Raw genomic sequence first — 13,457 nt, 5'->3', positions numbered from 1 at the left:
CTATTTTACCCATGGGCGATAACTTAGATTTCCCTATAAGGACTTTCTATGGCTTCATTGTATACCTATTGATCATAATATAAAAACAAAACTCTGGGTAAATGAAAATAAATGACCCGCTCAGGGCTGCAAATAACGGCCGGTCAACGGACAATGTCCGGTCAAAATTGGGTATTGACCAGACAAATCCTTGGATTGCCGGACATCTTGTCCGGTCCTTTACAGACTCGTTCAGAGAAATTTTAATTTTTAACTATTTGATAATCACGAGGGACAACATTCATGTTTCCGAAAGAAAAAAAAAACGAATATAAAACTAGACTAATTAGTGGTCGAGAAATTCCCGGTAGTCGCAAATTTCCACGATGTCATCAAGTCCTGTCGCGACCACAAATCATCGTGTCTTCCGTTAATTAGTAGAGGATGCTAGATACCATGATTGACTCTTAAATAAAGTGATTGACTGTTTGTTTGATTGGTTGAATGATCAGAAAGCACCCTCACGAAGAATAATCTCGCGGCACCAAGAATTCTCCACGTAGTATTTGTTGCAAATTGGGAAAGGCGAACAAACCATACGTTACTTCCGGCACAACCTGCAAAACATGCTTGGTTACTAAGCTTTCTGGTGATTTCATCACTCGATGCAACTCAAAAATGGAGCGTATAACACAAAAAGTGGAAGGTCGTCTTAAAGGGATTCTAAATGGAAGAAAGTCAGCGAGCGCATTGGACGCCATGCATTTAATACAATTACATACAGTGCTGCCGAATTTCGAAACCCTAAGACGATATGAATTAAAGTTAAGTGTTTCTTGTTTATGTTTACGTTTCAGTTAGCTTCTTTTTTCAAATTAATTAAGAGAGCGATTGAACCCTTCAGCTTTCATATAATTCTGCACATTTTACTTAAAGTTCAGTTGTAGAAATGATGTGGCGATTGCCAAAGTGTAATATTTAATTATAAGTGATTTTGCCAGATGTACAGTAAAACGGACAATTGCGGTTGTATCTTGCGTAACCGTTCTACGTACTGAAATTATGCGAGGCTGCTTCGCAGTAAAGAGTAGTAAAACTATTACATGTAGCTTTTAATATTTTTATTGCCAAACCGACTTGGATTCAGTATTTTTTTTTTAGTTATAAAAGGATTACTGTGCAATCTGGGTTCACTATCCCAAGAGTTACGACTGTTAAAATTTGACCGGCCAAAAACGGGTAGTGTCCGAGCAAAAACATGTTTGACCGGACAACGTGACCGGCGCCTGCAAGTTAGTTATTTGCAGCCCTGCCGCTAGGCTTCAGATTTATCAGCATTTTCTTGAAATTTGGCGATCGAAGCGTAAAAAAGATGGCGTGACACACTGTCACGGGTACAAATATTTTTTCCTTTTAGAAAAAAATAAAGCGACATTTTAAAGGAAGCATTTTTCATTCGCAGTAGAAAAATCTTTGGATCGAAAGTTCGGTAGGGTTACGGACAAATATATATTTCGGCTGCGTTTCATAGATGGATATACCGTGCGATCCAACAGGAAGTCGAGAACTCCTGATGCATGTATTTCAGAGTATCCGTTCGCTCTGATGCGGAGTCCAGTTCGTTATTGTGTAATATTATTGTGTTAAAACAAATAATTGGAAAATTTATTTTCATCTTTCTTTATCACTGCCATGAATAAATTAAACTAGAAATAGGTAAAACGCAGCAGATTTGAACTACATTAACTTGATTAAAAGTTTCGACTGTTATGTTAAACTGCATAATGAAATATACGTTCGAAGTACTGCTTGTTTTACTCGTCCGTTGATCATGAGCGAGTTTTTTAGATCTCTGTAAATAAAGAAAGGGAAGAGAAATAGCATAAAAGGGTCCATCTCCGTTTTTAAAAACATCGTCTATAGAGTTTTCCAATCTTCAAACATCTAAAAATAAGAGCTCGTGATTATGCAAAAACTGCGTGATTTAGTTTATTAATTTTAAAAATTTGCAAAAGAAAGCACACGCACACTCAACGATAACAACAACAACCAAAAAAACAAGGCAGAATTCTGAGCGTTTCTAAAGGAAAAAGTAATAACAATAAAGGCCGTAACAAATTTAATGAAACCAAGATAGTAGTCAATACCCGTGTTTTTAATAATGTTATTTTGCTGCGCTTTTTGATCCTAAAATATTCTTTATGTGAAGATGAACGTAATTAACTAATTAGATTTTTGAACGTCCTAATTGCATTTTTGGACCTATGAATAAATTGAAATATTATTACACCGGAGAAATAGTAAGGAACTGTAAACAAAACGGCGAGCATGGAAGTTTGCTGTTCGTTTACGTCGATAGTTGGTGGGCCATGTTCGTTTCGGATCGCAGACAGAACAAGCTCCAGAGAGATAGTACCTCTGCTGTCCTGTACAAAGAATATTGACCAGCACAAGTCCAGTTATGGTTTTCAAGATTTAGGGAACGAGGTGCAGCTTATGCTTGCCCATTCGGCCACGTCTTCAACGCCAGGAAACATCAAGACGATGACGATTTGAACTTATCTGTTGAGAAACATTTATCACAAAAGACACTTATCGGGCCCGGTAAGTTACTGGGATTTTCGAGAAACGGGCCCCAGGGCCGAGGCAGTTTACGGTATTCCTTGATAAATAGGAGAGAAGGTAGACACAGCGGGCGTTATTCATTTACCAAAAGATTCCGAGAATTTCGGTGGGAAATGTGTATCGGTGAAGAACGTGTTCCATTTAACACGTGTTCCATCCATTTCCTTCTCCGTCTGATGTATTCCGCACCAAAAATGCACAATTGTTGTGGTTAAACGAAATGGTAGAGTCGGTCTTTGGAAGAAGAGAGTCTCGTGAATTCAAAAAAAGATGATGACATTCCTATCAGTGAGACGCGATCTTCACCAAAATCAAGGTTTTTATGAAAATATTTTGCCGCGATATAGATAAGCTTATACGATTGATGAATTTAAAAGCCACTCCAGGATGATTTGAGGGACCATTGAAGCTCAGTGCAGAGAAGTACAAGCCACAGGAAGAGCTCCTCATGATCAAAGACACGCAATTGAAACAGCTGCTGTGAAAGGGTGAATGACAAAAGACCTTGTTTAATTACAGATGCAAAATTTTAGGCTTCAAGGCGGGAAATAATCGGAACACTCAAAGAACCCAAGGGGGTGAGATGTAATGTTTTCTTCGATAAATACTACTTACCACTGACATACATGGCACAGTTGTGATTAATTAACGTCTGAAAACTTGGAGCGAGGCCATGACACACCGAACGTTCGTATAAAGTACTACTCGAGGATAGGAAAGTCACCGAGGGAGTAGAAGAAGCCGCCATATTTCCTTACCGAAGATATGGTCGTGAACGGCCTGGAACTGGTCAAACCTTGTGAAACTCATAAATGGAACACGCAGTTCCATCGGAAAAGTTTCCAACGGGAAAACGGGACTACCTTTTCACAAGTTCCAAGTTCAGTGGAACGAACCAAAAAAAAGCATGTTCCGGAATTTCCGGAGTATCTTGGTAAATGGAAAATGCCCAGAAATGGCCAAATGTATAGGAGCCGTAGCATGTCCTTATTGCTACTTTGTGACTTAAAATTGTTGACACAATGTTCTGTTTTAGTTCTTTTTCGTTTCTCTCCAGAAAGAAGTCGTTTCCTCTTTATCAGGTGTGGATGAGTTAAGGAAGACATTTAACATACCGACCAAATTTGACGGCATTTAAAATGCTTTGTTGGACTTCGAATATTATTTGCTCGTTTCTGAGTATTTATTTTGTGTGCGAAAGTATGGAAGCAAACAGACAGTAGTTACGAAAACTAGTCACTTAAAATCGTCTTTATCCCCAATTTCAACTCATCATGAGAGAAGAAGACATTGAAACATACAAATCTTTATGGTGACATTTCCGATTCATGGTTGTCACGCAACCGTGTAGCTTGCCAGTTGTTTATTAGAAAAATATAGAAATGTTTATTAATTCGTAAACTGGATTGTTTTGTCAAAGTTGTCTTGATTGAGAGGGTAAGAGTACAGAAATAACCCCAGTGCGGGTTAATGAAGAATTTAATGCTAAATTCTTGTTAAAACGTGCATGAAATGATCATGAAATACTAAAAAATGAACTCGTCGTCGACACATCGAGCGCGAATAGATGAAGAAAATGCCCAAATCTTATGTTGGATTGTTAATTAAGGTATCAGCTTAGTTTCCGTACCTTAAATTCTCAAAATGATGCACGTTTTTTAATCTCTTTTGGCTTTCGTAGTTCGCGGTCACCGGCTACGTCACGCCATTGTTTACAATGCGAATGCCAGGGTAGGTGATAAATTCGAAGCTCTGCAAGTCACTTAAAATAATTTACCCAAACCTTTGTTTTGATATTATGATTGATTAGCACACAGTGAAGCCCTAGAAAGTCATTTTATGATAATCTAAGTTATCGCCCATGAGTAAAATTGCCGGTATTTAAGTTCGAAAATTTGGTTGTTAAACATTTGCATTTATAGCATGTTGTTCTAGATCAGTTTCGGGCATAAAAGTAACCTAAGTTTTGAATGTGTTTCTGTGGAACAGAAGAAGAAGACCTAGAAAAACAATAGATGTTATTCCAAGATCCGCGACAGACTGTGGATTGATACGCGGCCGGCCAAAGTTAAGGAAAATTCCGTCCGGCGGGAAGCGGATTTTGGCTCAACTGAACTGAAAATCGTTTTTCGCATGTTTACGCGTAAGGAAGCCGTATTTGGAAAAACTAACTACAGCCCGTTTTGTTTCTTACTAGGGCCTACCTATGAGCAAAATATGAGCGAAATCGATTTTTTGACTTGTGCCACCAAAAGTTGATTTTGGTCGATATTTGTGGGAAGCCGCTCTTACATCCTTTTCTTTACCTTTAGCTCGAAATTAACCTTTACTAATCGTGGATTAGCATTAATTGGCTTTCGAACAACCAGGCCCTGATGAACTAAAATAATAATTACAGCAATTAATTAGTGAGTAGTCAGTAGTCCTTCCACATTAACATAATAATTAACCCACCAAAATCCAAACTACACCTGTCATTACCTTCATGTATATACAGTAACTGTTTTAATGATTATTGCAAATTTCTATAATTATGCTAACTAATAAAAAATATTTTTACGTGTAAATTGTTTTAACTCCTTATTTTTTTTTTTCTTCTTTTGACTGTATAAAATTATGTATAATCTCATTATTGTCAAGGTATTATTTGTGATGTTAACAAACCTGGACCATTATTTTATTTTATTTCTTATTAATGTTTCCCTAGCAACGGAAATTTAAATTTGCTTCTTTGGCTAAGTGACACATTAACATACTAGGTGACATTGCGATTATAGACTATAGATTATAAGAACTTTACGTTCATGATTGTGATTGTGATCACTGTGTTGCTAATGGGAACCAAGCCTTAGCCTACAAGACTGTAAGCTAAGCTGGCTAAAATCAGGTGATATTCCTCCTGATATTTCCTTTTTTTTCCAAGAGCAAGCATTGGATACAAGATGAACGATAGCCAACGAGGTGCATAGTGCTGAGTTGGCTTTAATCCTCTCTTATCCTGGAACAAGTGCAAGTGAAATATTGTTCTGTTAAAAGAAATCAAGAATTATTACTTGATCTTGCTTAATATTTTGCTTTACACCACAACCAGAAGAATGTTTAATGGTGGCTATTAATTTTCTCGGTCACGGTACAATGGCTCATATATCATGGCCACTAAGCAAATCAAATCCCTGGAATTGCATTATACAATGATCCAGTCTTTAATAATTTTATTTATTCCAGACGATTGAGCAGGATAACTGTTAAATATATTTTAATTCAACATATCAATAACAAAGCACAGGTTTATTGCAGAAAAGCTGGAGATGAAGGGCTTATGCTCAAAGCATCAGCACCTACATTGTATAGCTCTGTACAGTGGCCAAAGTACCTTCTCTACCTTGTCCCTTCTCAATTTTGTCAAAATTAATGATAAAACCAAACATTTGTTTGCACTTCCCACCAAGGCAGCACCACAGTTTCTTTAGAACCTAACCCTCTTATCTACCCATTGAGTTACCCTGTTGACATAAAGGTGGGTTTATTATTCTTCCCATGTTGCCCAAACATGTTTATCGAAGTCCAAGTGCCAATGTCCTTATCAATGAAAGGTGGGTTACAGTTGACCTTGTGATAACTTGCATCACTGACAAGCCAGATATCTCACCTTCCTTTAAGAAGATCTTCTCTCAGTTGCAAGACCATCAAGTATCTGAGTGACAATAACAAACACCAGGAGTTTATTTAACCATAATATATTATTAACTAGAAATAGTTTAATTACTCTACAACTACTCCTGCTGTTTATTCTCATATAAACAAAGTTAGGGGTGTTTTGGGAACTGGTATTAATACACTGTAGTTTGTCTTTTGTTAAGCAAGACAATGTAAGATAAAGCAAAGCTCTTTGGCAGAATAACAAAGTGGACATTTACATTAAATACTTAATTTACACGCACATTTTGCCAGGCATGTGGGCAAAAAACATACATGTGTGCATTTTGCCTGTGTTGTTTGCTTATCTCTGTCCTGAACTGTACCTGTCTTCAATGGAAATGATCACAAAGGATTCCGTAGAAAACAGAAACATACATATACTGTACATGACTGTATGTGCCACACAGAAATTTGTATTTATTCTGTTATGATCAACCACACATTTTTTTCTAAGTAATTGATGGCAAGCTCCTCTTCACTCAGATTTCATGAACTTTCCACATTCCCCCTTTAAGCTGTCACTCCAAGTATTTCTAAAATAAACATCCTTGAAGTGTGATACACCTTTTATGTTTCAGGGCACAAAATGACTGGCAGAAAATTGATCCCCATCTTTCAACTGAGTACATAAAAATGCAGTCTGGTAGCCCAGGGCCCCCAGTGAGTATGGCTGCTACCTCATCATCACCCAGTTATTTTGTTTAAGCATTTACTTGATGCTATATCATTGTTAGCCATTTATCCTCTATGCATCCTGTTCACAGCCAACACCAAGATTTTGTATGGTATACATGTACGAACTGTATATTTATCAAAGCACTCTGTTGGCGAACTCATGAATTGTTTACAAATAAGCTACATGTATTTCTCTCAGGGCAAAAAACTTTTTTTTTATTCCACTTGTCCATTGGACGAGTAACGTTCAGATTCTGGTTGTCCGAAAGTTAAATTCACTAGTCCGAAAAAATTATTAAAGTGAATAACAAACTGACTTAGAAAGCCTTATTACGTTACTACGAGTAATAAGTAAAAATGAAGAAAAGGGTGGTCCTAAAACGGGCAGCATACATGTATGTTTATATACCATCTGAGAATGGCTTGGAGCATTTCATGTTGTTTAAATTACAATATTAGACTGACGGCAAAGACATTAAAAGGTTTTATTACTTCTCAAACGAGGTCGTCATTTCCATGTATGGTATGTGGTCCCAGTCTTCATCGAAACAACAGAACCAGATATTTTCGGGAAACAGAATGAAAACGGGTAAGTTGTCGTGAAAAGAAACCAAACTTCACGAAACTCAGGCTAGTTTACAAAGTCCAAAATGCTTGGGAACTCAGACCTCAGTGGAAAAGAACATCTTTTTTTAGGCAAACTCTACTCGTCTCGTAGGACAAGTGCTTTTGGAAATCCACTCGTCCGAGATATGAGAGTACTTGTCTTGGACGGGCGGATGAGCAGAAGTTTTTTGCCCTGGTCTCTTAATCTTGAACTCCAAAAAATGGCTATTGTTTAACCAAAAAATCGCCGAAATTTTTGGGTGAAGTTTCATGATTTTTCAGCCGAGAGTTTGAACAGATTTTTAAGAGCCATGCGAAAATTTAAGTGTACCCCCAAAATTCCCTATTCCAACAATGATATTTCAACGTGAATTTGTTTGAGCAGAAACAAAATTTCGTATGGCTAATCAATCTTGAAATGAAAGTTTGCAAGGCTTGGGAGGGTCCCTGTATTTTGGCTAAAGAGAGTTGTTTAATATGAATATAATATAATTATGAATATAATATATGAAACATATTATGTTTCATATATTCATACTTATTTAATATATTATTCATCCTTCACGGGTATGTTACGAACTCACAATACAACCAGCTCCCTAATAGTACTTTGAATATCCTGTATTTAGTGTAAGAACTTGGGTTTGTTCGAGAACAAAACTGAGATAAAAGAAGACAATAGCTTTAACCTACAATTTAAAGTAGGCAAGGGTCCAAAAATCTTCAGACCAAGCAAACCTTCGGAGACGCGCACTTGTTTCAATTCGTGGTGTGTGTGAATTTGATGTAAACACTTCACGACCTGCTTTATTTGCAAATGAATGTTATCAGATCACTAAATCTTGTGTTCGGGTGCGTAAAACTTACAAGTCTCAGCAAATGGAAACAAAACAGAAGCCAATTTAGTAAAAAATCAAAGGCTCCTGTTAGCCAACTTGTGAATGCAGATGACACATCAGTAATTGAAATTAAGACACTACCTTGAAAGCTACAAGAAATTATATCGTTGCCCGATCATGTAACGAGAAATAACCATTCTTGCCCTAAAATGATGTGAACTTATTCCCTACACATTGAACAAGGTTACTCTGATGCGCCAATTAAAAAATTTCATGTGTTTTTTACTCAAAGTTCATGCCAACACTTCACTAATTGATTTTTTAAATTCAGTTATTTTTAAATTAATTAAAATTATTTTTAAATTCTCAAAAGAAACTGCACTTTGTGGAAAAACAAAAAACTTATAACTTTGCTCAGATTTTTTTCCCCCATTTTTGCACTAAAGTGATTGTCCAATTATGCTCTACAGATTGAATAAGATTTTTCTTAAATGCGCCGTGAAAAAATTCTCGTTTTTTTTTCCTCACTAATTTACCCTAATTGAATTTAAAACGCTGCAGTTCTTTCAAAAACTAAATAAAACCACAAATCGAACAAAAATTTCTTCACCATTAATGCTGATTTCCAAGAGGTGTGTTTCCCTTCAGAAAATGCAAAATTTGCTAATTTTGACCAGAGCCAGTCAGAGTGAAATTCCATTACAACTACTCATTCACCGCGCATGCCTGAAAGTTTACAACACGAACCAACCAACCAACCAAAAAACCAAGTGAAAACCCCACCATCACTATAACTCGTTCATTGAGCATGCAGGCGTTCACGAGTTAAAAAACGAAGAATCAAGGAGCATGAGAATTCCTACAGTATGTCTTGATCTTTTCTCATGTGGGCTGTCGCTATCAGATAATTGAAGGTCTGAGAGCATAACCGCCTTATGTCGAATTTTAGGGCAGCTTTCAATTTCGCACGGATTTGTACGAATTTTGGCTCTCCCTGCTTTGGAAAACATTTCGCGGTTTTACAATCAAGGACAAAACTCCTTGAGAAAACCAAACGCGAACAGAACAAAAACCACTTGCTTACTTCTCCCTCCCACCCCCTCCCCCTATGCAATTAGAAGCGAACACAGACAGCCAAAAAACCACTCACTTAATGTTTCTCCCTTTATAATTCTACCACAGTTACTTCTCCCTTCCCCCCTCCCCCTTATGCAATGTTGATGTGGGAAGTGATGCTTGCCAGGAAACTGTTCGTGACCCAAAAGACAACATTGAGTCAGGGGGAGGGGGAGGGGGATTTGGTAGTTTGCTTGTCTACAAGTGAACGCGCTTGGAAGGCAAATTTTTTTATAGGTTTTGTCCACGGCAGACTCGTTTTCCAAATTATCGGTAGGCTAAAAGTTTCCACTGTCCACGAGCCGTGTTTAGCCGCACCAGTTGTTGTTTCTATAAGTAACGTTTGAGATGATATCATGGTTTGCTTTTGCGGGTTGTAACAAGCCCAAAATAGATCAAGGCAGTCGGGATAAACAACTTGCGTATCGTACTGGCTAGCTGGTTTCACTTTTGTTTGGTGAAGTTTGTAAACGCACGACATCTATGGATCTTTTGAAAAGTTATGAAATTGACGAATGCAGTTCACAGGAACTGGTGGAAATGTTGTTCAAAGAATCCCTCCTTGGTAGTGATGACTGTGCCGTGGCGAATTTTTCAATTCGATTATCAAATCCCGCGGGAGCATCAGAGACAAATCCCGCCATGTGCAAGGTGTTTTGCAAGCCTTAGTTGTGGTTTGCCAGGCTTGAAATTCGGTATGTAACGATTAACTTGACAATTTCAAGGCAATGATTCAATAAAAGTACGATTAACATAGATTTTCAACGGTTAACACCGACTGGTGGTAAAAATAATAGATAGTCTTTACCTTTTAATAGAACTGCCGTTAATCGTTGTTAATCGTTGTTAATCGTTGAAATGGCTACATGTCTTCCTGTTAATCGTGTAGAATGCTAGTATTTTGCGTTATCAAGAGTGATATGTCGACAAACGGGACAAAGCTGGATTTTACGCCAGGAAATGGACACATTTTCTCTTGGAGAATGTAACTGTTTACATTTCGGACATTCCTGTCACGTACGTAGTAGTTTGTAACAGAATCAAATAAAAGCGTGACAGCATTCTTTTCGTTGCTCCCGCGGAAAACACCGCTTTCGTGTGCCGTGTTTCAAAGACAACGAGTGTATATTGAATACAAGTATTTAATCCTCAGTGCATTGTCCTTTTGGTCATCCAGTGTCTATAATGTTACCGATATATCTTTACAAGATGGTAACATTTCTCAATGGCATTAATACGAAACACAAAGCGGCGTGAAAAAAATACTGGACAATGGTTTTCAATCGAATTGCAGTTCACATGCAACAGTTTAGACAAATCCGAGCTACATCGAAAAACGGGCTGAAATTCGACATAAGTCGGTTATGCTCCCAGCCCTTCAATTACTGTAAGCTTCAATTCAGGGGAATATTAGTTCCATTGCTGTTATGTATTATTTTCAGTGTTCCAGATAAGTTTCAAAGTCAGGGGGCACAAATGAAAAAACAACAACAACAAATATTTTGAGGGGTCAAAACATGTAGGTGTGGTTTGAAAAACCTACAAACAAAAAAACAGCAAATGCAAGGTGCTTACAATAAAAAAGAGCATATACAGTGTGATTTAAATAATTTGTTTATTTTGTATGATCACAAAATATTCACATACCTTGTGATATCTTCAACCAGGGCTGTTGGGTTTGGTGGATAAAATTTGACAGCAAAGTAGAAATGATAGGGTTCTAGGAAGCAAATTGAAATACTATTGAAGCATAAAGTAGAGACATGAGTGAATGTAAATCTCATTTAAGTATAAAATTTACTCACTACAGGTGATTATAGAGATTCTGTTGATCTCATTGGTCAGGGATTGTATCATACAGTGTATGTTGCTACAATCACCTCGCGCAAGGTGATTATAGCAGAGCACTGGTTTTCAAAATGGCCGCTTAGCGATTTGTGGTTGTTTCTGAGGAAGAAGTAAATACAATGAAAGGTAGGGTCCGAAATTGCGCTTTCCTGGTCGCCAATGCGACTAAAAATTTTGCACTGGCGACCAGAATTTCACAACTAGTCGCCAGCGGGCGATTAGCTATTTCATGCCACGATCATTATACAAACAATAACTTTGATTTTCAGCCAAATCGATTAAAAATAAAATTCAAAGCCGCCCGCCAATTGGTTACTTACTTTTTACCTTTCCACTGCTTTTGAAGTATAAAACCGATTTTCCTGTTATTATAAATCTATCACAACGCTTCACAGCTTGAGCAGTGCAAAGCTTCGCCGCCATGTTTTGTGAACGAGAAATGCGGCACAGTTTTGGCCTGGTGCGAGCAACATGGCGATCTGACGATCCTCTTGACAGAACGAGAAAGGAAAGATCGTTTACGGTTTTGAACATAGAGGAAAGAACCAACCGGCAGTTTTTTAATCGGGTACATTTCTTCTCCAAAAGGTAGAGACAAGAGAAGGTATAAAGTTGACTTAAAACATTTAGCAGTCTTATGAAACTGCGTATATAGCCGGCATTCGATTCATTCGTCGTGGTTTTTCAGTGGTAGGTGTATAAATCGCCATTTGGGCCCCAAACGCAAATGCGTTCTCTTCGTTCTGATTCTTAAAAGAAAAATTGGCGACCAGAATTTTCCATCTGGCAACCAAAAATTTTGGTTTCTGTGTCGCTGCGAAGGAAAAATTTTATTGACACTTTTTTTTTCTGCTTTTTGGCGACCACATTTTTCCATATGGCGACTGAAAAAAAAATTTCAGTCGCCACTTGGCGCCTGCCTTAAAAAGTTAATTTCGGACCCTGATTTAAGGAAAATGTAATTCCAAAAGGCACTTACAGTAAGATGCAGGTTAGTCTGTGGCCACACTTTCCAAAGGCAAGTAAGGAGAGTTTTGCTAATTGTAATAAAAGAAACCCTGGTAAATTGCAGTGGAAATGTTGTCGATATTGATACCAGTATAACATAAAAACAACAAATTAAATTTGTACAAAATATTGTCTTTATTTAACAGAATGGTTTCACCAACAAAACAAATTTAAGACAGTATTTGAAAGCATGGAGGTAAACAAGATGAAAAAAGGTCTCTAAGTTTTGCATTTCCATGAGGAGAAAAGATGGCAGAACTTTTTTATAAGAAAATAAGTTTGTTGTCGGTTTGAGCAGCTCTTGACCACCATCTGAACTCACCGCCAAACAACAAAACATTTTGATCTGGGGCAACTGTGGACTTGTTTAGTGAAGTCAATTTTGGACTTAATTCCTACCTAAAGCAGCTTATCTTTGAGGGAAATTTATAAAAGTCTGTTAACTGGTAAAGCCATCAACAAGAAATTGAGGGACAAAGTGCTAACACGCGTCATCCTCGAGTTTTACAACAAACAGCCTGGTTAATCTTTATCTATTTTAAATAAATAATACGTCTAAGTGAAGTAAAAGTAGTGAGTACTCAATTCATGTTTCAGAAAGCCATGTATCGACTGAATATAAATTGTTGCTGCATTTATCTGAGTGATATTTTGAAGAAAATCTTGTTTATAATTCAGTTTACGATGACCTCCAAACAAACACTTTTTTGCCCTGAAAATGTACCAGAATGCATCTCTGGGTATGCAAAATTTAAAAATTTGCCCCCCTCCCCCCCCCAGCAGGAGGGGGTATTCCCCTCCCTCCGTGCGGCTTTCGCCACACGCCACCGCTAACGCGGTGCAATTGTCCTCCGGCTACTTTCACATTTCCTCCTGGTACTTTTTTTCATTTTGAAAACCCTGACATTCATTCACTGAAGAAGTCAATTGAATCCTTTTTCTCATTGAAATGGCAGAGAATACTGACACACTGCTTGAGACATGAGCAGTTTATTGATCAATTTGCAGACTGCGTGTCTCTGTTCATTGACGCATGACAATTTAAAACAAACAAACAAAATT

At 37.5% G+C, this 13,457-nt stretch overlaps 1 protein-coding gene across 2 annotated transcripts in view; it reads right to left on the bottom strand.

Moving 5' to 3' along the window:
- The window catches only part of LOC146461478 (band 4.1-like protein 3), a 44,085-nt gene that overhangs the window by 15,653 nt on the left and 14,975 nt on the right, over nt 1–13,457 (bottom strand). For both annotated transcript variants that reach the window (XM_085086798.1, XM_085086797.1), the window contains exons 4-5: nt 11,187–11,259; nt 6,254–6,298 (exon numbers count right to left, since the gene is read on the bottom strand). In XM_085086798.1, coding sequence (XP_084942924.1) covers nt 6,254–6,298; nt 11,187–11,259 — 118 coding nt within the window. The remainder of the gene's footprint in view (nt 1–6,253; nt 6,299–11,186; nt 11,260–13,457) is intronic.

The sequence above is a fragment of the Pavona decussata genome, unplaced genomic scaffold (assembly GCF_977016875.1).
Source record: "Pavona decussata unplaced genomic scaffold, jaPavDecu1.1 SCAFFOLD_198, whole genome shotgun sequence".
Lineage (NCBI taxonomy): Eukaryota > Metazoa > Cnidaria > Anthozoa > Scleractinia > Agariciidae > Pavona > Pavona decussata.
This window is presented reverse-complemented; position numbering and strand designations above follow the sequence as displayed.